This window comes from Mus musculus, chromosome 2 (genome assembly GCF_000001635.26).
Source record: "Mus musculus strain C57BL/6J chromosome 2, GRCm38.p6 C57BL/6J".
In the NCBI taxonomy this organism is placed as follows: Eukaryota; Metazoa; Chordata; class Mammalia; order Rodentia; family Muridae; genus Mus; species Mus musculus.
The window spans coordinates 142,722,388-142,749,612 of NC_000068.7; the positions used below are offsets into that span (position 1 = coordinate 142,722,388).

Below are 27,225 nucleotides of genomic sequence, written 5' to 3' on the forward strand. Positions count from 1 at the left end.
TAATTGCTCTGTAGTACAACTTGAGGTCGAACATGGTGATTCCACCAGAGGGCCCATACCTAAACCTAATAAAAGCAATATACAGCAAACCAGTAGCCAACATCAAAGTAAATGGAGAGAAGCTGGAAACAATTCCACTAAAATCAGGGACTAGACAAGACTGCCCACTTTTCCCTACCTATTCAATATAGTACTTGAAGTCCTAGCCAAAGCAATTTGACAACAAAAGGAGATCAAGGGGATACAAATTGGAAAGGAAGAAGTCAAAATATCACTTTTTGAAGATGATATGATAGTATATATGAGTGGTCCAAAAAATTCCACCAGAGAACTCCTAAATCTGATAAACAGCTTCAGTATAGTAGCTGGATAGAAAATTAACTCAAACAAGTCAATGGCCTTTCTCTACACAAAGGATAAACAGGATGAGAAAGAAATTAGGGAATCAACACCCTTCACAATAGTCACAAATAATATAAAATATCTTGGCGTGACTCTAACTAAGGAAGTGAAAGATCTGTATGATAAGAATTTCAAGTCTCTGAAGAAAGAAATCAAAGAAAATCTAAGTAGGTGGAAAGATCTCCCATGCTCATGGATTGGCAGGATTAATATAGTAAAAATGGCTATCTTGCTGAAAGCAATCTACAGATTCAATGCAATCTCCATCAAAATTCCAACTCAATTCTTCACCAAGTTAGAAAGGGCAATTTGCGGCTGCAGAGAGGAGTTACAGAGATAAAGTTTGGAGCTAAGACAAAAGGATTGACTATCCAGAGACTACCACACCCAGGGATCCATCCCATAATCAACCACCAAACCAAGACACTATTGCATATGCCAGAAAGATTTTGATGAAGGGACCCTGGTATAGCTGTCTCCTATGAGGCTATGCCAGTGCCTGACAAATACAGAAGTGGATGCTCACAGTCATCTATAGGATGGAACACAGGGCCCCCAATGGAGAAGCGAGAGAAAGCACCCAAGGAGCTGAAGGGGTCTGCAATCCTATAGGTGGAACAACAATATGAACTAACCAGTACCCCCAGAGCTCGTGTCTCTAGTTGCATATGTAGCAGAAGATGGCCTAGTCGGCCATCACTGGGAAGAGAGGCCCCTTGGTATTGCAAACTTTATATGCCCCAGTACAGGGGAATGCCAGGGCCAAGAAGCTGGAGTGGGTAGGTAGGGGAGCAGGGCAGGGGGAGGGTATAGGGGACTTTCAGGATAGCATTTGAAATTTGAAATGTATATAAAGAAAATATCTAATAAAAAATGAAAAAAAAAAGAAAGGGCAATTTGCAAATTCATCTGGAATAATAAAAAAACCTAGGATAGCAAAAACTCTTCTCAATTTCACAGACTTTCAAATTGTTAGATTTTTCTATTGCAAACTGAGAAGGCCTGGAAATGGGTTCTTTTTTTTTTTTTTTAAGTATTGCAATTTGATGTCATAAGCATTTTCTGTACTTTTTCCCAGCCTAATTCTGTTAACAGTAACTGTATTCATGTTAAGTAACACTCAGATGACAGAGCCAGTCCTGATCTCGCCCAGGAGCTCAGGCTTGTTGAAACTCCTATAGACTCAATGGCCATAACCTTCCGTTCGGCACACACCCCACACCCTAACCATCCCTCCTACTTTAGAGCCCAGAAGACTGAGGCCCAGAATATTAGTGAATAGTGCGGGGAAAGCCCTTCTTAAGAGGAGGTAGGAGGAGAACTCCCCTTATCCAGCTCTTCACTCATTCTCACATCTACCCTGGAATAACATCTCACCTTCTCAGCCAAATCCTGGTTAAAAAGTGAGGGCCCTCAGAACTTCAAATTGATACTAGAACAGTGTGTCATAGGCAATCTTCCTACCACTCCCTTCAGCCTTTGCCTCAAGTTGAGAGCAGCAAACCTTTACCAAGCTGCTGCTATGTGAAAGGCAGTGCTGGGGAGTAGAGAGCATGACAAAGTGCATGCAGTTAAAAGTATACGGAAATAACATGTGCAGACCACGTGGATAATAACAAGCTGCAGTAAAAGGGGTGGGGTGGGTGGAGTCAGGGAGAGGGAGATCTGTGGCTACATGGAGAGAGTGAAGCCTTCCAGGGGAGGGGCTGTTGAAGGTTGGCCTTGAGAAACAGAATGGTGATGCCCAGGTTGCACTGAATAGTGAAGGAAGAAAAAGAAGAAGAAAGGAAAACTCATGAAAGGTAGAGCCGGAAAGCAGAAACTGGCTTCAGGTGTCTGTTGTACAAGGGAATCAAGGGGTGGTAAGGTAGGAAGCAACACTGCATGGGATGCTCGCGCAGAAACTCGAAGGGCACAGTGCCATTCTTGCTCTGTACACCTAAGCAGTAATCTGTCCTGGTGGATGGAATACTCAGGAAGAGCTCCTACTTCACAGGTCATGTCATCTGTGTGCCAGAATAGGCAGAGGCACTGAGGACTCTGCTCTATCTAGTATGGAATCACTGAGTAATAAACTATGGGTATATTGCATAATGGGGACTAGGAAAAAGAATAAAACTAGGAAGCAGAGGAGCTTCAGGACAACAGGAAACGGAGGGAAAGATAACCAAGATACATTTCCTGACAGCTGGTAAAACAGACAAAGAGCTGATGGTTTTTATGCCCATTGTGAGCCTGGCAGAATCAGAATAGTGAGTGCAGAGAGAGGAAGCCATGAGCCACTGGAGCAGTAGCTGTGGTTGCTGGGTTTTTCATGTACCATGAAGGGTGTAGCTGTCTCTACTTCCACCAGGGCTCCTTGAGGACACAGATCCTTTCATCTGGTCTGAGCGGATATTTTGGGGATGCCCTTGAAGGTATACAGTAGGCATTCAAGCAATGATTATGCTGGGTAGTGCCCTGGAGCTAATGGCCTGAACTCCTTGCTCAGCAGACATGAGTAAGGACATGGAGCCATACATGCTGGACTCTCTTTCCCTTGGAAGATAACAGTTACTCACACTCCTTGCTTGTTTGTGTTAACAGTAACTCATTACAGCAAACTTGAAAACACAGTTCCATATATAACATGGAACTGGGAGCATATAATAAAGTAAATATACTTTAGGAACACCTTATAATCATCTCCCAAACATGCATCTGAGAAACAAGCTGAAACAATACATTGGTTCTGTGTGACAGTTTAATGTCATAACATTCTATAGTGAATTATATAAACAATTTCATTGTTAGAAATGTACATAGACAGACCTGTCTGGAAAATGTTTGGTGGGATCTACACTCCAAAGTGCAAGAAAAACTTATTTTAAGAAAAGCTAAGGCAGGCAGGAAAGCTCAGAGGATAAAAGCACTTCCCACACATGCTTGCTGACCTTGAGTTCCTTTCCTAGATCCTATGTAAAACCTGAGCTATGACGGCTCTTGCCTGTAATCCTAGCACTCCTAGGATTAGCTAGGTGCTCACTTATCTACTTAGTTTATAGGCAGAAATAATGAGAGACCCTGCCTCCAAAGAAGGGGGTAATGAGAGAACTGAGCCCTGAAAAGCTGTCTTCTCACCTTCATATATATGCAGTGTCATATTTGACTATCTATCTATCTATCTATCTATTTATCTATCTATATACATATATATGTGAATAAACTTTATATAAAATCTTTTCTATAATAGATAGGGTCTCATTATTAATGTCTGGATAGTTTAGAACTTGCTATGTAAACCAGGTTAGCATCAAACTCACAGAGATCCATCTGCCATTTCTTCTGAGAGCTGAGTTTAAAGACATATGCTACCATGCTTGGATCAAGATGCATAAAATACATTTTAAAAAAAAAGCTGTATACATTTATAGGCAGAAGGAAAACAAAGAGCATAGAAGCTACATCTGGAGGTGCAGAAGAGACTTCAGATGGACCAGGTCCCTGAGGAGACAGAGAGCATAAGGCTGGAGAACTTTGTATACCTTTACATTGTACTGGCAAAGACATCATACAGGGTTGCTATTGCTATCAAAAGACACCCTGAGCACCACAACTCTTATAAAGTAAAGCATTTCACTAGAGCTAGCTTTTAAGGTCAGTTCATTCAGGGTAGGAAGCCTGTCAGCATGCAGGCAGACATGGTGCTGGAGCAGTCACAAGTTCTACATCTGGATTAGGAGGCAGAAGAGAGGGGGAGGAGGGGAGGGGAGGGGAGGGGAGGGGAGGGGAGGAGAGAGAGAGAGAGAGAGAGAGAGAGAGAGAGAGAGAGAGAGAGAGAGAGAGAGAGAGAGAGAGAAATATTCCCCTGGGCTTTGCTTGGGCTTCTGACACCCCAAAGCTCACCTTTGGTAAAATACTTCCTCTAGCAAGGCTGTGCCTATACCAAGAAGGACATATCTCCTATTCCATGCCCTAATGATCAAACATTCAAATATATGAGGCTATGAGGGCCACACCTATTCAAACCACCATAACGGTTAACCAGGTAATGCAAAGATATGTACTTCTATGTTTCTGATGGGCTAATGGCAGTTTGAGAACTCTGTGCCCAAAGAGCTTGTAGCCACTCCCAGACTTCTTTTGCCTCCGTTTTCCAAATCCCCAACACAACAACCCCATTCTCTTCTCTCTTCATTATTTCCTGATTCTTTCCTCTTTATTCTTCCCCCTGTTGCTTTAATTTAATTAATAGCTACCATCAAATAAAGAATTCTGGATAAGAATATAGCTGACAGAATACCAAACTAGGCAAAGATTTAAATTGGAAGATGAATTACAATTTTGTCTAGAATTTATTTGGAGAAAATGAAATAGCTTAAAGTGTCCTTATTTATTAGGCAAAAGTTAAATAAGTTATGATATCAACAAAGAATAAGTAATTGCATTCATTGGCTTGGAGGAAAAATCTCTTAATGAAGTAAAAATAGAAAAAGGAGAAGACAGAGCTATATATTTAGGACAGCCTGAACTTTTAAACCATACTGTATGAGGCACTATTATAATAACTGATGGACAAGTAAGTAAATGTACTTTAAAAGATAAGAAAAGATTACCAATGGAAATCAGTGATTAGATCTTGGGAGAAGAATTATAAACATCTGTGATTACCTTATTCATTTCTGGGTGTTCTGCTTTTTTGTAATAAGCATTTGCTTTGTAATGAGAGAAAAAAACTACCTAAGGTTTTATATCTTCTTTGATTGTAGCAACTGTTTCACCTCTTTTCTATCAGCTTCTGGTTCACTTCCATTGGTGTCTGATAATGATAACAATTAACATTAGTAGGTCATGTAAGATGCAGGGTTTGCTGATGTTGACTAAATATTAGATGTCCTAGAGCTGGGCAGTAGCTGTTCAAGGTTAGAATTTATGGTCCATGATCAAAGGAGATGAAAGGCCCTGTCAAGAAACAAGTCATGCACTGGCAGAGCCTCTCAGGAGACAGCTATAACAGGCTTCTGTCAGCAAGTACTTGTTGGCATCCACAATAGAGTCTGGGTTTGGTGACTGTATATGGGATGGATCCCCAGGTGGGGCAGTCTCTGGATGGTCATTCCTTCAGTCTCTACTCCATACTTTGTCTCTGTAACTCCTTCCATGGTGTTTTGTTCCTGCCTTCTAAGATAGGACATAGGACTAACTGAGGACCCAGCAATACCACTCCTGGGCATATACCTAGAAGATGCTCCACATGCTGCACTGTGTTCATAGCAGCCTTATTTATAATAGCCAGAAGCTGGAAAGAAGCCAGATGCCCCTCAACAGAGGAATGGATACAGAAAATGTGGTACATTTACACAATAGAATACTACACAGCTATTAAAAACAAATGAATTCATGAAATTGGTAGACAAAGGGATGGATCTGGAGTATATCACCCTGAGTGAGGTAACCCAATCACAAAAGAACACACATGGTAAGCACTCACTGATAAGTGGATAGTAGCTCAAAAGCTCGGGATACCCAAGATACAATTCACAAACCACATAAAACTCAAGAAGAAGGAAGACCATAGTGTGGATACTTCTATCCATCTTAGAAGGGGGGAACAAAACACCCATGGAAAGAGTTACAAAGTGTGAAGTAGAGACCGAAGAAATGACCACTAGAGACTGAATCACCTGGGGAGCCATCCCATTTACAATCCCCACACCCAGACACTACTGTGGATGCCAACAAGTGCTTGCTGACAGTAGCCTGATATAGCTATCTCCTGAGAGGCTCTGCCAGTACCTCACAAACGCAGAGGTGGATGCTCACAGCCATCCATTGGACTGAGCATAGGGTTCCCAATGAAGGAGCTAGAGAAATGACCCAAGGAGCTAAAGGGGTTTGCAGCCCCATAGGAGGAACAACAATATGAACTAGTCATACCCCCAGAGCTCCGAGGGACTAAACCACCAACCAAAGAGCACACATGGTGGGACTCATGGCTCCAGATGCATATGCAGCAGAGGATGGCCTAGTTGGACATCAATGGGAGGAGAGGCCCTTTGTCCTATGAAGGCTGTATGCCCCAGTGTGGGGGAATGCCAGGGCCACAAAGTGGGAGTGGGTGGGTTGCTGAGCAGGGGGAGGGGATATGTGGAGAGTGTTTTTTGGAGGGGGAACCAGAAAAGGGGATACCATTTGAAATGTAAATAAAGAAAATATCCAATTAAAGAAAAAAAGAAAGAAAGAAATGGCTCACTTGTTCACCAGGGCTTCACAGTGTATCAAGAACAAGCCAGCCCACAAGCCATTCTACAGTAACACAGGAAAGTCAACTTGTTCTTGGAATCAGCAGTTCATCTTTCCATCTCCTTTGAAGACAAAAAGCTCATGGGTCTATCACTTCAAGTGGCTCACAGTGGAATGATAGTCAAGGATATGAAAACCAGCAAAAACCAGCAAAGTCAGTAATTAACACCAATTTCAGCTAACAGAGGAAAAGACCCACTTCCTTTAGTTTCCTTCACTGCAAGTTCCTAAAGACTATGTATCTTAACAAGCTACTTAAGACAATCTATGACCATCATAAAGTTAGTAAATGACCCATAAACAGTGAAACAACTGAGACTGAAGTTGGAAAAGAAACCTGCACCTCAGCAAACTTAACTAGACAAAGCCCAGCAAGGCTCAATACAAAGAACCAACAAACACAAACACTAAATAACTCTCCACTATATATGCATAGGCTAACTACCAAATTACCAGTAGCATAAGTATTGTCAACAACACGCATAAAGCTCACATGTACAAGGTCAGCAAGAAAAACAGAAGCCACTTATAGGGTAAAAGAAAGTGAAGTGAAAGAGACAATAAAGGAGGGCACAGTGCTCCCAAGGGAAGCGGATCTCTCTTATAACATGTGGCAGGGAGCACAGCCTCATCTGAAGGTGACAATTTCATCAGGAGTCCCTCCAGTTGCAAGTAGACTCTATTACATGAGGCTGCACCATATTAAAGAGGGAGAGTGAAGTCCTCTGGGTTCCAACTCATCATCAGGTGTCCTTAAGTTCTACAAATTGCTGAGGATTTATCTGACAAACTGTGTCCTGTGTCGGTTTCACCTACAGTGAAGCTAAGGCTCAGAGAAATGGCAGCTCTTACCCTGATGCTAGAGACCTCTCACTTTCTAGTGCAATGCCCATGACCTTCTTGTTACTGAAGAAAGGGAGGTGAGAGGTCAACAGGAAGAAAGAAATGGGCCTTTAAAAAGGGGGGTGAAGGGACACACATCATGTGAGACAGAAAAGGGAGGGGGAACTATTGGAAGTGGGAGGGTGGAGGCAGAGAACTGCATCTGAAATGAGAATGTTTGACAGTCTTCTTGTTATTATAGCCTCCATCTGTATTTACCCAGCTTTTAACATTGTGTTAGAAAGCAGCCATTAACAAGAGCCAGGAAAGGAAGGACAATACATGGAGAAGGAACCACTTTCTTGTTATGTAATGGCTATTAGCTGGTAAGAACTCTTCACATTGGCAACTCTCACTGTTTACATCCAATCTTAAAACTGTTTCTTCAGATTTGAGTTTCTTCTGGATTTATTTTCTAGAACTCCATTCCTACAAGCAACCAGAAGACAGCAAGAATGTGGGAACTGCCCTCACTTCAGCGTTCCAGTTCACGGAGAAACTCAGCTACAGTCATACACAGTTGGGTCCTAGGTAACAACCAAGACACTGGGGAAAGGCACCCGTTTCTACATGGTTGTAGGCAGGAACCCTGGCTTCTGCTTACTGGCAGTACAGCCTGGAACTGCATCCCAGAAGCTGAACTCACAAGGATATATATTCAAGAACTCAAGACCATTTCTCAAAATTGTTTACAAGAAAAAGAAACTTACACAGTATTAGTGGAAGGTGATCAAATAAATAATTTATTAATGTGCAATCAGGGACCTTCAAATTCTTCTCTCTGAACTAGAAATGCCAGCACTACATTTTTCTGCCTCAAGGAAGTTACTATGGAGAACACCAGAATTAGCCACAAATTTCTTCAGGCTAATGGCATATGATAGCCAGAAACTAAACAATAAAACATAAATCAATAGAAGATAAGTCCAGTTAGACATGGAATATCTACAATAGAAAATTACGTGGTTATTAAAAGAGTATAAAAAAGCTTTGAAAGAAAAATATTTTTAAAAACCCTTATGAATCTAGTATGAGCCTTTCTTGGCAAACATAGTAAATGACAGACATTTGATAAGAAGATATTGAGGGAAAATGGTTGGTCCATTACTGCCCAGAAGGCTGGGGATGGAAGGCAGCAGCTGTGGGCTCTGGCAGCAAGAGCGACAGGTTATTGGCTACACCTTAGGAGTAGAACAGGGCAAAGGGTCCAGTCCAGAGTCTCAAGCCCCATCTCCTAGAGACCAACAGCATAGATTACACAGCATCCCGAATAGGGCTACTGCGTGGGACCAACTCCCCTGACATATGTCTGTGTGGGGAAACTTCACACTGAAACAGTGAGGAAGACGGAGAGAAAGGCTCACTGATAGGGGAGCAACTCGAGCAAGGCAGAGGACATGGCCACATGCCAGCTCTGCAGCAATTTTTCTACCTGTTTGTGATTTGAACCTCAGTGATAAAGTTGACCACCTTTCTTCTATCTTCTTCCCCAGATGATGGATAGCTTCAGGTCATCACAGAGTCAGGGGCCTTCCATAGTCACCAAGGGGTGCTATGGCCTTAGTGAAAATCCTGAGGTGGCTTACCAAACCCAGCCCTGACGCTGGCTTCTGACATTTGTAGGTCTAGCTTGGATTGAAACGGAGTTGCTTCTTTTTAGAATTTAATTATTCAAATTTATACATTTAAATGGGCTCGCCACTGTGCAGTACTTAGAGGAGGCTAATGTGCCAGCAAAATTTTCTTTTATTTTCAATACTGAAATGAACTTGGAAGGTATCTAATTTTGCTTCAAGCACTTTCACGAAGCTGTGAATGTTTCCGCCTCCTGCCAAACTAGCTGCCTGTTTTCAGTCTCCAGTGAGGTGGAGGAGGCTGAGCAGTCAGCTTGCTTTCTTCTTAAAGACACTGTGCCAGTGAGAGGGAATGTTCCCCTGCAGGGAAATTATCTGCTGGCAAAGACCCTAGCTGGGCAGTTCTCCAAAGTAGAGCTAACTCCCCAAGGAAGCCACCAGGCTGCTTTGCCCCATCCAAAAAGTCTCTGGCATTAAGAAGCAATGTGTGTACAAACCAGTTTCCAGAGAAGCTCGAGATGCAGGCCAGCAGCAGGTTCCAAAACTGGAATAGAAAATGTGTCCAACTTGATGTGCCCAGCCAGACAAAGGAGGCCGTTCATGATATAAAGACTTGATGTTTAAAAATATCAAGAGCCCACTAAATTCAGAGTACGGTTCTGTAGTTGCTATTTGTTTTTAGATATAGGGTACTTGAAAGATTAGTAGGTTGCCTGCTGAACAAAAAGAAAGAGAAAAAGAGGAAAGAATGGGAGGGAGGGAGGGAGAACCTGCTGCTTTGAAGACACGTTGAGTCTCACCAGATATGATGATTAGCAAAACAGCCACAACTGTTAAGATAGATTGGCTCTGGGAAAAGTACTAAGCAGAAATTTTTTTAACTACTATAAAACTCAGTCTTATTACTGCAATCTTCTAGACAAGAGATACATTGGTCTGTGATCCTTAGACACCAGCCGAGAAGGAAGCACTCACTAGGAGCGAAGGAGACAAGCAGGAGTACAGTAGCCATGGGTCATGCCCAGCACAGGCTTCTCGGGCCTGCTGATAGACTGACTCATCCAGAGCCTGGCTGCAGCCCCAGATCTGTAGATCTGCAGAGTTACTTCCTATGTGCAAGACTTGAAACTGAGTAAGGAATGGAGGGCTCTTGCTTTCAAGAAGCCCACATCAGGAAAATGCCCGGGCATGAGATTACATTGGAAAGAGAAGACATACACAGAATGTCTGCCCAAGGAAAAAAAGCAACAAATCAACTCAAACTGGAGATGGAGAGAAGCCTCCTGAGAATGTAATTCCTGGACTAAGCTTAGAAGAGAACTAAGCAGAGGAAGTGGACAGAGGGCTTCGCAGAAGCTTGTGTAGGTGTGGGGGGAAATTTATACATTAGCCAAGGATGAAGTTCAGGCTGGAAAGGGAGAGATCACATTGGAGAACAGTGTCAATGACACTGATAGTGCTTGGAGGTCACTTTGTGGAAGCCAAACGGACCAGGACCAAGGCTAGGAAGAAGACATTCCCAAGAAGGGCGCAGGGAACATAACGCAGAGTATCCTCAGTCCTTCCCTCTTCCTTTGAGGAGGCAGGAACTACAGAGTCATTCCAGGGTAATCCTAGGATGGTTTGTGTAAGACAATGCTATTGTTCTGTGATTGTGGTCAGACTTTACAACCATCTTCCACACATACTAAATCATACCCCAAGGTGACCAAGTCTCTGTCTATCCTTCCTTACCATACATGCCCAGCATAAGAGACACGAGGGACTCAGACACTACACACACGAATGAGTGAAAGCTGGCCAGCTGGAATCAGCCATTCTTTCAACTGGGAGAAGTGCCTCCATCCCATAGGCAGGGCTGAGTACTTCCTACAGGCCACACAGACACTCCCAAGCTTTCCCTATAGCAAGTCGGAGAGCTGAAAGAAGATGAAAACCAGCCAGTTATAGCAGTTCAAGCCCCAGTTACTCAAAGTTGTTCTTATCCTCACTGCCTTTGACTACCTGACCCTACTCCTATGTTTGTATTTCAGACAAATTACATCCAAGCAAAGATCTAAGCCTGAGATTGGAAATCAACATATTTTGCTTCATTAAATCCACAGACAGTAAAACTCCCAGGACCCAAAGTTGGCTTGTTTTCTGCCCACTCTTCTTCTAGGTTCATTCCACCACTACCTCATTCCAAGCTCTGCTTCCAACAACCTTACAGCAGCTTCCCAAGCTTATCAGTTCTCACTCTTCAGAGTGACTCCTTCCCGTGCAAACATGAGCACACCTTCCTTAGCCATGAACACTTTCTGGACACAGTGCTGGTTGGGTGTTAACGTGTGAAATGAGCTGCCTGTAATCCCTGGGGATCCCATCCACAGTAGGGGGGCACCCATCACCTGCTTACAATACTTACAGGGTGCCAAGGGATTCTTTCCTCCTCTACTTCTAAACTTTCTTTTTTTTCACAATTGGATAGTCAGAGGGGACAAGACAGAGTGTTGGAGAACCATAGTGAGATAGCTCTTGGATGGACTAGGATGGCACAGCCTCTGGAAACCACCCTCACTGTTGTAAGAATGTGAGGTGGGCAGAGCCACAATGGAACACAGTCTGGTGATTTACTGAAACATTAAAAACAGAACTGCCAGATGATCCAGGAATCCAACTCTAGGCTTGGACTCAGAAGAGCTGATATCAAAGACTCAAGCAGACATCTGTACGCTCCTGCCCAATAGCTAGCAATAGACACAACCATTGGCAGATGTCCATTAACAGATGACTGGACAAACAAAATGTGGACCCACATACATAGGAATATTACTCAGCCGGAAAACAAGGCATTCTAACAAAACCAGTAAAGACTGCATGACATCAGCTAAGTGAAATAAACCAATCAGGAATGGGAAAATGCTCTAACCCCACATGTGTGAAATGTCTAAAGAAGTAAAAGTCATGGAAACAAACAAACAAACAAACAACAATAAAAATGATAATGATAAAAGCACAAAAGTATTGCTTCAAGAACACAGCACTGCCTCTTGTAAGAATGTTCTATAGATCACCTGCACGGTAACGTCAATGCACTTCATTATACTGTGTACTGAAAATTATTATGATTGTAAGACATTATAGTAAGTCTCCTTTACTACAACTACAAATGAAAGTTGTTACTAAACATGTAAGTAGTTACCACACATTAGTACATAAACAATAGTTATTGTTTGTATACTGGAATATATATTTTAAACATATATTCTGGATAAGTTGTTTTGCTTTGAGACATGAAATAATATAGCCCAGACTAGCTTTGTACTTACTACATAGCCGAGGCTGGCCCTGAACTCTCAATCATCCCGCATTCATCTCCCAGGGCTGAGATTGTAGGCATGCACTGTCTACCAGGCTCTGAAGAAGCTTTTAAAAAAGGCTTATCACAATTTATAAAAGTAATCTAAAACACAACACTATGTTACTTCCTTTAGGAAGCTGAGCTGCAACCTACATCCCTAAGTTCATTCTGCCAAACACAGAAATGCAAGCCCCAAAGGACAACTCTGTGAGATCATCAAAACAAACTGAGTGCTAGTTCCTGCTGACTCCTTTATCTTGTCCACACCCTCAGCATGACTCCCTCTACCCAGCAATCTTCTGGGATGCTCTCAGTTTCCAGCAGTGGACCTCTTCACCAGGTCTCCTTCTGCAAACATGTCAGGGACCAGCAAGGATGCAGCTCGTCTGAAATCAGAGAGTGCATTCCCTGGTGCAAAGTCACACAAGTGACTGTGAGCCTTTGGAAGGTGGATGATGAGGACTAGATTTTCAGTTAGCACTTTTTGCCTCTCTCTTCTCTAGGCAAGCCCTTCTTATAGGCTGGGAACATCTTTATGACCTCAACTACAGAAGAGAAGTCTCCAATCACAGGCTTCTGAATGGCTCTACTTAAGACTCCTTATAATCCTGCTGACCTCTGGATGATAAGAACTCTAGTCAGTCAGTGCAGGGCGTGTGCTTCTACACCATTGAGAATGAGCTAAACTACACAAACGACTGGGGTCAATGAAAAGAAATAATACTGGGTCTCCAAAAAGAAGACGAATGGCTCTCATGAATCAGACTTAAATAGATCCTAACAGACTGGCTGCAGGTGACGTCAACCTGCAGATTACAACTGGAAGCCACACGTTCTCTATGTCACCCAACATATTAGAACATGGCTACCCAAAAGGGGCATGGCACCAGATCAAAAGCCCTTCCTAGGTACATCATGTCACATCATTCCTTTCCCAAGAGATCCCCAGAGAAGGCTGCAGACACAGCTGCCCTCAGATTTGAACTGCGCGCTGGCTTGTGCTCTTTTGAAATGCATTTGCATGACAAGGCCCTTTTCTCAGGCTCTGCACAGAGCTCCAAATCTGGTACTTTAGCAGGCTGTCAGCATAAGCCAGACCCTCACAAGTACCCATTGCTTGGAGGAGCAGCACAATCTGAAGTTTCCATCTGAGAAATGAGCATGCTCTGAGCTCAAGCTGGGTACTATCTGGAACTAAACAACTCTTTAATGAGGGTCCAGGTATTAAACACATTTCTTTCAATGTTCTTCTAGTTTAATTCAATGCTGAGAGTATTTACACCTGTACCATAAAAAAAAATGGTATAAACAGCATGGCTATAGCTTTCATTATGCTTCATTTTGCCCACTTGCTAGAGCCTGTAACAATTTTATAATAAAGTGTCTGCCTACCCATAAGTTAGGCTAGACAATTTTTCTTCAATTATATTTTAATTCATGGGTAATCACTCTTTGCAGCAGGTAGCAAGTGCAGAGGACTGGGAGCCAGGGAGAAGGGAGGTATGATAAAGTATTAAATAATTTCATTTGAATTTGTACCAACAAATTTGTACTCCATGAGGGTGTCTGTTTTCAGGAGCCAGGTGAAGAGGATGTGTCACGCCCATATCAGAAGCATCCAGAAGTCACCAGCTATAATTCAGCGTCAAACATATCATGGCTGCCTTTGCTCACTTTCCCATTTCAAAAGAAGGCATGCCCTCCTTCTACCTCCTTTGTCAAGGACCAGAATATGATCATGAGATTATTTAAGTAACTTTTTTTTTTCAGATTGTACCCCTACCACTTTTGACAGCACATCATATCACAATAATTCTAATGTCCATGGTCAGGAAAATTAATTAAAAAACAAAAAACAAACAAACAAAAACCCTAGAGGAGTCCGTCGTCTTAGTAAAATTTTAATCTGAAGCGATTTGCTAAATTACTAATAAACAAGAGATATGTATGGCACTTTGAAATAAAGTAAGACAAGGCTTTCACCCACAAGGCTTCCAACCTAACAAGGAGGATGCTTATGCACTCTTATCACCTGCCAACTTGAACTTGCCTTCCTTGTCTGGCCCATTTGGGAAAGTGCAACATCTACCCCACATGCTTGCACCCAGGACCTTACCCCTCAGTTCCTTGATTATACTTTGCTATGCGTCTACAGCGGAAGTCCAGACCCACGCCGCCATTAGCTCTTATAGAGTCTAAACAAACAGCTTCTTCACAATACCCTGATCCCATGCTACACTTTCCATAGTAAATGCCCTTCAAGTCACTGTCCCAGACAAAGGCTTCCATGTTTGCCAGTGCTCTTAGAAGCCACCACTCCCTGAAGTGTCCCACAGGGGAACACGGGCTGTCACCAACTAGGCCTCACCTCACCTTGAATCCCCTTCTTCCTGTATTCCACTTCCTCTGCTCCACTTTCCACTTCTGATTTTGAAGCATTTTAGTTCCTTTCCCTTTGTCTGAACTGTTTTCCATTCCACAACTTGTCCCTTATTCGTGCCACCTTCACTCTCCTCAAGCCTTTGATCAAGAATCTCCTGCTCTGGAGGTCCTTCCTGACCACTGGGCCACACTGCCGCCACGGCATTCTCTTCACGTCACCTTGACTTTTCTGATCTGTTAATCATCTATAGGTTGATTCTCTCCTCCAACTGGCATGGACATCGACAATGCCTATACCAACGGCCCCATCCTAGAGACATGTCTGATGGATAGAAGTGCTCAAAAGAGTTTGCTGAAGGATGGCCTGCCTCCACAGAGTAATGAAACACTGATGGCAGAAAGACAGACATGTGCTGAACAGGGACACTCCATGTTGATGAAAGCTGGGACTAGCCTGCAGAATGGGAACATCTGCATGCTGCCTTGGAGGAGCGGGTGTCAGGAAAAACAAGTATCAGACACTGGAACAAAGAAACAGCTCCTTTGGCACAGGCTCTTTCAGACATATCTAAATGAGAGCCATAGCCTGAAGGCCCAACATGTTCTCAACCTGTGGGTCATGACCCCTTTGGGGGTTTGCATATCAGATATTCTGTATATCTGATATTTACATTATGATCCAGAATAGAAATAAAATTGTAGTTATGAAAAAGCAACAAAAATAATGATATGGCTGGCAGTCACCACAACATGATGAACCGTACTAAAGGGTTGCAGCATTAGGAAGATTGAGAACTACTGCTGTAAAGGGATGTGCAGAGACGTGTAAGATGTGTTGAGATCGATGTGCCAGGCGCTGCCCGGGTGTGCTGAGATGTGCCAAGATGTATAGGTAGTAGGGATGCTTAGGAGGTTCTAGCTAAATTTTTGGTTTAGGACCAAAGGATGTCACTGAAGCAACATTTTAGTTTTAGACATGGGAAGTAAGAAGAGTTCTGAGGATGCAAACTGGTACACCTTGATGACATTTTATCAATACTGGGAAAAAAACTAAACTTCAAATCAAACAAAATATAGGATCATTTTGAATAGGACTATGTGTTCTCCATTTTGTGGATGAAAAAGAACTCAATGCCATATATACAGGCATAAAAGAATGAGAACTAGTGACCTATGCAAAGATTACTCTTTTCATTTTCAAAGATAACAAATAGCCACATTAAGGTTCCAAAGGTAATAAACTAAAGGGTGCACAGAGGATACAGATGGTGGTGCTGGATTCCGGAATTAACTGGGTCTTGGGCTGAAAACAAATCCAAGCAAAAGTCTTTGAGTGGACAAACAGTACTCAGCAGGAGGGATCACACTACCAAAGCTGACATCAATGCTGAGCACCAGCATATTGCATTAACTGACAGAAGCCTAGGAATGATTTCTTCTAGCAGCTGAGAAAACCACTGCAGATTCCTAAGAACCCACATGCACTCAGGACGGCCTATTCAGTAGCTCTGAGAGGGTTCTTACATTTCAGAGTCTCCCTGATATATGGTTTATTTCCAGACACAATTATGTAATGATCAAAACTTTTCTCAGTGAGCATACAGTATGAAATTTGAAAAGTTGCATGGTTGAAGTTGAAGGAGCTTCAAAACTGGGGAGCACCCAAAAGTGCTTCATCTGGCTCCCCGTTACAGACGTTTTCATTATCACTGCCATCTTACTGACCAAGTCACCAATGACTTGGGCACTTAGGCTGACAACTCAAGGTCACCCAGCTGCCAAGCCCATTTCAAACGCTCCCATTTGTGTCTTCAGCTATTTCTTAATGTCTGAATGTAGTAAAGATAATTCTCTGGGCTACAGGATGCCCTAAGATCAAGGCTGCCTCTGTTATTACAGATAATTTATAAAACAAGATAAAAGCATTTAAGCCAAAGGGATCATGCACTGGGTAATCAAAGTGCCAACTTAAAATATTAGACAGTTATGAAAATGATAATGAAGCTTGTAACCATCTTTGCTAATGCTTATTATGTTGTTAAGCAAAAAAAAATCATAGAACATAATCCCATTTATACTGTGATTATAACTAAGTACAATTATGTACATATAGCACTGGCTGGAAAGGAGCTTGGAAAATGACTGTGGTTGATATGCTGAGGAGGTGCCCTTGCTCAAGTTTTATTACCATCAATTCACTATAATGTAGTTGGCATCATAAATACTATCACAGTACTAATCACAGGAAAGAGATGTTGCTGTTCACTTACCCAGGGTTATACAACATGACTGCAGACAGGTTCTCACAGGACTTTGAGAGGTCGGTCATAGACAAGCTGAAGGAGGACAGGAGGCCACTCTAATAGCAGACACAGAGTAGAATGGTTACCTTGGTGGGTATGAGGAGGCCAGTGCTAGCATTTACTGCCTTCTGCTAGTGACAGACACTGAGATGCACACACTCGTGTGAATGATTAATTTCTGACAGATGAGGGATAGTTGGGCCTGTATACACCAGACAACACTTAACAATGGAAATTCACCAGGCATCCCATAACTCGGAAAGCCTCATAGCCACACTCACTGCATTAAAGTTTGGTTAGAAGCTAGAATTACACCTCGGTTGCTTTCTACATTCACATTTACTGAGTGACAGAGATAAAGGGTGATAAAGGTGAGGAGAGACCAAAAAGGTAAGAACTGCTCTATTTGCTTCCAGTGAAAGCTCCTGGCAGACACACACGCTTCCCCTATACCTCTCTGGAACCATGTCCGAAACAAACTATCTAGAGTGGCCCTGGGCAGGAAGGGCAGGAAGGTTTACTAGCTGGATCATTAGCCCTGGATTAGGCTGAGGAGTGTAGATTTGTTCTCATTTTTCATCAAAGGCCCTGGCAGTCAAAGCCCTTATAGTAAGCAGTGGCAAAAGGTGCTATGTCACTTGGTAGATAGAACATAGGCCTCACTCAGGCTTGCAGATCAGGGCTGTGGCCTGGTTGCCCACCTGCCCTCAGGGTCTATTACAGACAGCTTGTCTTGGTCCAGTTTCCTATTCTATTTAGCTGTAAGTTGGGGCAGTAACAGCTGTTGTTGAGATAAAAGGGCATAATCTCCACAGAAGTTCAGCATAGTTTCTAGCTCATGATGATGCAAACTGCAGTTCTGACTATCTTCGGGAGTCTGAGGAGAGGACACGGTGTAGATTTCTTTCCTTCTCATTCAATGTTCCTCCCCCATCAAGCACTATGAGATCTCTGAATGGCCCTATCCAACCAAGCCTGTCTGTCTGTCTCAATGGTCCTACTTCCCCCGACTTGGCCTGCTACCCAGGGGAAAAACCCAATTTACTGTGGTTGACTTAAAATAAGAGTGATTCAGTTCTGAGATTCTGGTAGATATGAGTCCCTGCTCACTTAATGCCATGCCACACAAAGCCTGGCTCCTCTGGGGATGTACACACTAGAAAGAAGGGTCTAGAAGGAAGGGTTTCTTTGATTCCACTTGCTGGTTCTCCTATTCCATCATTGGTCAGGAAGTTAAGTGCTTAGAACTGAGCTGTTCCAGGACTTCCTTGCTAAAGTCTTTCATCTCAGAGGGTAAAGTGGTAGACCCAGAAGGAGACCCCTGCCCCGCCGGGGCAGCCCCCAAGCCCTCACCTTCCTCTTCTCCCTAAGCTTGGCGGCTTCCTTCGGATGGTTAAAGCGGAACATGTTGGTTCTTCCCAAGAGTATCACAGCACCTAGAACACAAGAACAGCAGCAATAGATGGACGGAAATGTGATGGCAGTGGTAGGCAGGGTGGTCAGCTGGCAACAGCAGAGCATGCGATTCTCCTTCCAGTGCGTTAGAAAAGGATGAGAGGCTTCAGTCTCAAAGGCTCGCCCATGGAAGCTAATTTTAAACCTGTATTTACTTTTGTTTGGGTGTCATGATATTCACAACAACCTAGGCAAAGGTGACGAATCTAAGCATTATAATTTATTATGAGGTTTTAAACTTAATATTCAGATAATAATATTTATGATTGTTTGGAAGAAAAAAAAAAACACCACAACTCTATAGAGGTGCAACATCAAGCAAAACATGTGATCATGAACATAGGAAATGTTTATTAATGCTTACAGATGCAGACACACAAAGAAAAGCAGTTTTATAAGAAATATGGTAGAGCTGGCAGAGAACAAATTCCTACTGCTAAATCCCACTGGAACCAGGAAGACTATGCTGCTGCCTTTCACAAACCCTGTAAAAAACGTAAATGTCTATATTAGATGCTCAAGAAAGGATGATGGACCAGAGTCTTCATTCAGTACCAAGTGCTCAGGGGACAAGAGAAGTGAAGGCCAATGCTCAAGAATGCCAAGCCTAGGAGGAGGGGTCACCTCAAATAAGGAAACAGTTTCTAAAGTTAGACTTGTCCAGTTCCAGACTTGCCCATATTAGCTATGGGAGGCAGTGCGCTCCCTGGCCTCAAAGGCAATTAAGAGAAGCAATGTTACACACAGACTCGCTATCCCACGATCTTGTCCATATCACCTTATGACAGAATATAATGTTCAGTCTTTGCCCTGAAAAAGACAAGGCTCATGCTCTGGAGTAGGCAATCAAGAGCAATGACTGTGCTAGCATCTAAGTACCAAGTGGAGACAGGAGTAGCTAGAAGCAGACTTCTGCACCAAAGACAAAAGCTGGTTTTACTGGATAACCAGGGAACAGAAACAATGTAGGGCCATGGGGTATCACTGGGAAAGCTTGAGCTACAGACAGGAGACTAGCTAGCTCTGTTCAGAACATAAAAGTTCGAGTCCAGCCCATACAAAATACTGTGTGGACCTGGAGTGCTAAGAGAAAGGCTGACCAGAGTTCACAATCTAGAGAACAGTGATAAAGGCCAACATATATTTTAGTGTTTCACACAGGAAATTCCAAAGACAAAAATACTAACTGTGAATAGTTAAAAACTTAAAAAATTTCACACAAAACTCAGGTATCTTTCTAACTTCCCTTGAAACCTCAGAAGATACAGCGTGTTGAGAGGACAGTCTCAACAGATTCTTAATGCCCCTTGACACAAGGGCTGGAGCTGCTGATGGCTAAGCACGAACAACAGCCACTTGCTCAGGTGTGGTCTTTGCCTGGACCTGACAGGTCATAACACAAGCCCAGACATACATATACTCTAGAGCTTTACCAAGGACCCTCCTACCCGACTCCTGCCACCTACTCAGTGCATCGTCTTACAGATCTCAGAGGTGTTTCAAATCCATACAGTTAACCACTGACTCGTTCAGACACAAGGCCCTAGGAGAACCTGAAGAGCTGGGTCCAATGGAAGTCATTATCTCACAGGGAATGGAGTCAACATGAAGAGAAGACAACTTTAGGAGACTCACAAAGGGAGTAGATTTTTTGCTCACTATCTCTCCTCCTCATAGAAACTGACACCTGTGTCTCTCCCACTTATGGAAAGGCACCACTACTGTAATTAAGAAAGGTGTTTCCCACCCTTCTACCACTAAGTCTGAAAGATGTGTCTCTTATAGAAAGTCAAGCTATAAGCAGTCATGTCTAGGAAGTACATAAATTTAATATGCTTAAGTTACATTAGAGGTTAATAAGGCCATCAAATTCCAGGTGTTAATTACACCTAATCCAACTCATTTTTCCTTCTGTTAATCAAATGCTTAGCCAAGCAAGTTGAAAATTGTTAAGATATGCTAATGGAAAAATAGAATAGTATCTCAGAGATATCATTTCAAGTCACATTAAGTCACCAAAAATAATCCAGCTACCTATGTTATTTGCATGCAATTAAAAGCCATTAAGGACTTAAGAGCAAAACTATCCATGGCAATTCATTATTTCCATTTAGATGTGTGTCAAGTGCCTGACCTGTACAATGGACTCCAATAACAGCTGTTTGCTCCACTTCTTTCTACTGCTCACTTTCATTCAAGAAACACTGAATCAAAATTATGTACCATGCTTATATGATAGTTCTGTTAATTAATGTAGCCAACAAATACTTAGTGAACGTCCTGTATACTAGTCATCATGATAACCACTAAGGATACAGAATTGGAAGAGTTAACATATACCTTGCTTTTCAGAGCATAAGCAGTACACAGAGAGGGTAAAGGAGTGAAAAACTTCCCACAAAGGAAAAGAACCAGGTTGCAGAGAGGAAAGATGCCCTTGAGGAGAGGGCTGACGAGGACAACCTTTGATGGCTTGGGGGCATAGTTTATTGGCAGAGGGCTTCTGCTGCCTAGTACCAGGCCCTAAATTTGATACCCAGTATCAAAACTTTAATCAATTATAGTAAGTGCCAAAGATGAGTTTGGGAGAAGCATATATAAAGGTTCTGTAGTAGATGCTCGGTCTCCAAGGACAGAGGGCTAACAAGGAGCCTTTTTAACATAGCAAAACAGACCTGACCTCCAGATCCTCCCAGCATTGCTCAGTCCCTATCTGTTATAGGGCATAGCTGGCAAACCCTGCCACCTAGGCTGAACTCTAGGGGCTGGGCTGCCCTTCCCCAAGAGGCTCTTCCCTATATAATCCAGACATTTTGGGTATGCCCAGATCTTGATCTCTTGGCCCTCCCCTCTTCTGTCCCGACTCTCTTTACATGGCCAGGCTCAGAGTTGTGTTCACTCTGGACTCTCTCAGATGTTTCTGCCTCTGGCTATGCTCTCCCTAATATCTACAATAAACCTTCTCCTTCACCCGACCTAGGAGTAGTCAAGTAAAACATTTTGTTTGTCATTCAGCAGGAAAAGAGAGAAGAGAAGATGGTTAGAGACGGGCAGACAACCATGTGGATATGACAGAGGAAATAAGGGATATCACTGTACATGATAAAGCTTGAGAGTAGAGGGAAAGGCCCCTCGGTCCTTCGGGATAGAGTGGGAAAATCAACTGTCTTACACGGATGTGGCAGAAAAGCACTACAAAACATGAAGAGGTGTGTACTTCAGAAAGGTCACTTTTGCAGCTGACAGAGTAACAAAGCTGGGATGGATCTCACAAGTCTGGAGGAAGGTGTCTCTGGGAGAGGCAATGTATGAGAAGAACCAAGAATATGGAAGCCATTTAGAAGATAAAAGCAACAGAATTCAACGAGGGGCACATCCAGGCAGGGAGGCTGATGAAGAAGGCTCTAGCATTTAGACTGACTAACCAGTTAGACAGCTAGCCACACAGGATCATAGCACTGGAAAAGGAACCACAATGATGTGGTAGAATAGACCATAAGTGAAGTTAGTTTTAGAATAATGAAGTTAAAATGTCTTTAGCAAATTAAAAGCACACAGTTCTGATGCTCTAGAAGGAAGGGGCTGGAGCCACCTTATGATCTGTGCATGTATGTGTATGCTTATAGAAATGTGGAGAGCACATATCATCCATGTGTGTGTGCACATGCATGCACTTGCACTCACATGGAAAGATACTAGGCACATGAATATTCAATATATATATTCTATCTATCAATCTACCTACCTACCTACCTACCTACCTATCTTGAGGCCTGCCCCCAGTGACACACTTCCTCTAACAAGACCACACCTTCTAAAGTGCTACTCCCAATGGACCTATATGGGGGCCATTTCCTTTCAAACCATCATACTATCTTAGAGTTTTCTCCACTAAATCAAGCCACTTATGTGGAAATGCCACTCAAGGAAAGAAGAGGGAAACAAACAGAAGAGGGAAAGGAAGGGGAGGAGAGGAGAGGAGAGACCTGGAGGAAAGCTGGCTTTTAATAGACAGATAGACAGACAGAGAGACAGAAAATAGATGTATGTTTGTGCGCACCTAGTGCCTTTCCATGTACACATACATACACACATGAAACCCAGTGGCAGACTGGATGGGACCTCTTATGCCCAACCAGGGCTATGTATGCCAGAACAGAGCTCAGGGCAGGGGTGCCTAAGAAAGTAAATTATCTAAGAAGGGTCTTGACAAGCTGTGGGGCTTTTGATTCTCAGATCAATTCTGGTTCTCTACCTGTACCCTCCTCCATCTCTAAAAATGCCTTTGTCTTTAATAGTCTCAATTTTTACCACTGTCCATGTATCCATTTTTGTTCCAGGATACAGGAACTTGGAAATCTTACTGGTAACCCTTTGGACCTAAATCATACATGTAGCATGCAAAGAAACAAAGAGTGAAATGGGCTGAATGACATAGTATTGACTTATTAACTCATGAATATACTTAGAAAGCAATAAGACAGCTAAAGGAAAGGTGTAGAGTGGATGCACAGACAAATGAGACTGGCTATGGATGTAATGTTCAAATGATTGAGAATATTGGTCAATGTGTAAAATGACTGCTGTGCAAGCAGGAGGCCCTGAGCTTGGATCACCAGCACCCATGTAAACAACCAAGCCTGGCGCTGCATCTGCAACCCTAGCAGCAAGAACTGTAAGGAGGAAGAAAGACTGGGGCCAAATCACTAATCTCCAGGCTCACTGAGAGACCTTGTCTCAAAAAATAAGGTGGACAATATATGAGGAAGACATGTGACACTGACCTCTGGACTTCACAGCCATTTCCACCTCACTTCCAACACACACACACCCTACACTCCCGCTGATACATACATTCAATGTCTCCAGGTGGGACCAAAGAATTATGGGAAAAACTCTTTGGAATTCAGTGTTCTCATCAGCTGGAAAGATCCTAAGGTTCCCTCACGATCTTCTGTAAGTGGCTCCTTGCGTGAGGTTACTGTGATTAATTGCGGCAGATGGACTTTCTGTAATACACTTAATTTTTAATTTTGAGAACGTCTAAACCTCCCTGAAATATATAATGTTTTCTCCAAGATTACTTCAGAGCCTGTTAAATATCCAAAGACAGACAAATCCCAGACAGTCTTAAAAGGGAATGGAGAGGAAAATGACATTTTCAAAAGGGAGACAAAGCCTTTTGTTTAAAAAAGGTAGAGCGCTTCCTTCATTTAAATCTCTGTGAATGAGAGATGCAAATGACGGTTTCATAGGAGATTTTCTTATTCTAGTATTTCAAGTAAGTTGAAGAAATAAGCATATGTGTGTTTCTAGTGATTCCTAGGGAAAATAGGGACAATAGCTAATATGACAAGCAATTACCCCCTCCTTATATTTAAATGAGATTTTTCTAATTCTGCTACTGCACAAATAAATGAACTTAATTTTCTATTAAATGCTGTCATACGAATATTTTAGAGGTGACTGTATAACAGACCTTGTTTGAGTTATAGCTGATACAAACACATGAGACATTTGTGTTCCCCAAATGCACAGTCCAAGGTGACACGGGTTGAGAGGCTTGAGACAATAAAACCAGGGTTCTGCTTTGGGGCTCCTCACTTTACATTTGAATCATTTAAAAACGGCCCCTACCCCACCCCACTATATACACACAGAGGCTGGACTCCTAAAGGATACTTGTGGAAGAGGTTTCATTGAGCCATGATGGGCAAAGAATCCAGACTCAGAGTACCACATACTGCCCTGAAAGGTTGCTGAGCAAGAAGCCTAGGTAACAAAGGGCAGGCATATTCTTCTTGTATTGTCGTCTGATTACAGGAAAAAGAAAATGCTTAGAGATACTTTCTCTGTTGTGGGAAGCCACATGTGCCATTGCAGAGTGGCACTGACTACTGCTGGCCACCACGCATAAGTTTGGACAAACAACCAATGTGTACATATGCAGTAAAGTTTTTTGCAAAGACACTGCCTGGCCCGGGCATGATAATGAGGCTTTGAGAGTATAACCAATCAGATGTGAGACATGCAAATGAGGTATGATAATGAGGCTCTGTGAGGTACAGAGAGAGAGAGAGTAGCCAATCAGATGAGGAACATGCAAATGAGACGTAGTGCATAACCAATCCGGGTGTGAGACACGCCTCTCCTAGGCCTATAAAAGCAGCACCAGTTCTGGGCTCGGGGTCTCTTGGCCTCTGCAATCAAGCTCTCCCAATAAACGTGTGCAGAAGGATCCTGTTGCAGCGTTGTTACTGCTGGCCAGTCCGGCGCGCGCAAGACTCTGTGATTTTAAATGGCTTAAAAAATCTCACATTGAAATGAATTGCAATGTTAGCACCATTTTGGGGTCATGATAGAATCTAATCTTCAATAACATGTACCAATACATAAGAGCAAATGAAGTTGTATGTTCTAGGACTTTATGCTCTCAATAATGGCTATTGCTTAAGGCCCAGAAATTATAGTAATTCTCTCTCAGAAATGGTTTTGGGACGTGAGATGGGAAAGACTAGAGGTTTAAGGGGATAGGCAATTATAAGCAGATTCTAAACAATTCCCGTAAGACCTGAGGGTGGCTTGGCCAGCTTGGGCATGACTGATAGGCACTGAGCATCCATGTCATACTGTAGCAGGTGTCACTACCAAATCATGCCATAAGCTCACTAGTTTCTGTGAGTGTATAACACCTTACCAGAAAGCCACACAGGCCTTGACCCCTCCCTTATAAGTGTTCACATTCCAAATAAAGAATCATAACTTCCTGCTTTAGAGAAATCACTTTACCCTTCAGTCTTTTGACAGTAAAATTAAAATTGAAAGCTTAGATTTTGGGCCTCTGGATAATAAAGGAAATTGATTTTCAGTCTTTGCTATTGACGTTCTTAGTCAAATAACCATTGAGAATTATTTGATGATCTGTGTATGCATTGAGAGCATAGCTTTAAATCTTCAAGATGTACCAGTCCACCCCTCCCCATAGAATCCCAGAAGTGTGCATAAGTGAGTCAGGCTAATATTTTTATTTTTAAAATGTCATGGGGGAAACAGTGTTTCCCATATGGGACAGGTTGATCCTTCCCAAAGAAAATGTGGATTGGGCATGGAATAATTCAAAGCCACACCAATAGCAGACACTGGGAGAGACACTGCTGGGCTATCTGGAGCTCACCAAAGCTTGTCTGGCTTATGTGCTGCTTTCCATGACTAGTGCCACATGGTATAGATGCCTTGCCATGACTAAGGAGGTCCTCTGTAGCTGCTGAAGTATCCTTAGAATGACCACTTCTCTAGAACGGATGGATGGGCTACCAGAAAGGTAGTATACTGAGTTGCAAGTTAAAACCTTGGTGCTTAGCTGACAGACTTAGTTCAAGGTACTAAGGCACCAGGGACGGTACTAAGATCTGTCAACTAGGAGTCAATCATTTTAGAATCTTGGCTGATTTCAATTCAAAAAAAAAAAAAGAGAGAGAAAAGAAAAGAAGAAAAGAAAACGAAAGAAAGAGAGAGAGAGAGAGAGAGAGAGAGAGAGAGAGAGAGAGAGAGAGAGAGAGAGAAACAAAGAAACAAAGAAAGAAACAAAGAAAAAAGAAAAAACCACTAAAAGAGTGTTTTCAATACAAGCTTATCATTAACATCAGCAGTGCTTTGTGGCATTTAATACTGCTATGGAGATTAGAGTGGGTTTGGATATCAAAGTGCAACCAAACTGACAATGGCCATTTTTTTATTCTTGGCTCAGACTAAGAGGAAACTCAAACATGCTTACTGGTATGAAGTGAGAACTCCAGGAGAAAACCTCTGCTTTAGTCTGGATAAGAAGCCAGGAGATCACTGGTGGCAAGTGGAAGCAGCAGCAGGTCTCTGAGCTATTGGACCCAGGGCGGTGGAGCAGGCTCCCCTGGCTGTATTTTCCTTCCCCGTGTCCTTTAAATCCTTCGCCCTGGATACAGGTATAGTTACACAATGTAGAAGAAAGAGTAGAATCAAGAAAACTCCAATTTCCATGGAAGAGAGAAACAGGAGGATCAACGAAAAACTAAAGTATTTGGGACACAGCAGGAATTCCAAGATTCACCACCACATGTGCACACATAGCCCCAGGCCTCAGGAGCATGTTCAGCCTAAGAGATGAGCTAAGGGGCAGAGATCTGCTCAGGTCCAGGCCAGCCAGGGCTGGAAGACCCACTGCTATATGCAATAGCAATTTAAAGGCTTTGACACTGAACCAGCACCGGTGCTGCAGACACAGCCTACACAGTTTAGGTTCTTCCTCACCTAGGCAGGAATCCAATGGGAGAACGTGCCTGCTGCAAGAGGGAGGGTATCACAATTTCCCATCAGAGAACCGCAATGAAACCTATGTCCTGTAATGCAACACTCAAGTTTCCAGGTTCAAACCATCATTATTACCTAACAAAGGAAGAACCAGAAAGATGCCAACGAGCAGGTTAAGACAATTGATGTAAGGTATTGCTGAGACAACAAATATGTTGATAAAGACTTTGAGTTAGCAATCATAAGTGTGTTTGAACAAGTATTCCGACCTTAAAACAAACAAAAATTTAAAATTCAACAAAAGATAAAGCCTGAAAGG

The 27,225-nt window shown here is 42.7% G+C and overlaps 1 protein-coding gene across 8 annotated transcripts in view; it reads right to left on the reverse strand.

The window, feature by feature from the left end:
* Kif16b (kinesin family member 16B) overlaps positions 1 to 27,225 on the reverse strand; it is a 283,270-nt gene that overhangs the window by 104,048 nt on the left and 151,997 nt on the right. For all 8 annotated transcript variants that reach the window (XM_006498819.4, XM_006498818.4, NM_001081133.2 and 5 more), the window contains exons 16-17: positions 18,522 to 18,604; positions 17,136 to 17,224 (exon numbers count right to left, since the gene is read on the reverse strand). In XM_006498819.4, the coding sequence (XP_006498882.1) occupies positions 17,136 to 17,224; positions 18,522 to 18,604 (172 nt within the window). The remainder of the gene's footprint in view (positions 1 to 17,135; positions 17,225 to 18,521; positions 18,605 to 27,225) is intronic.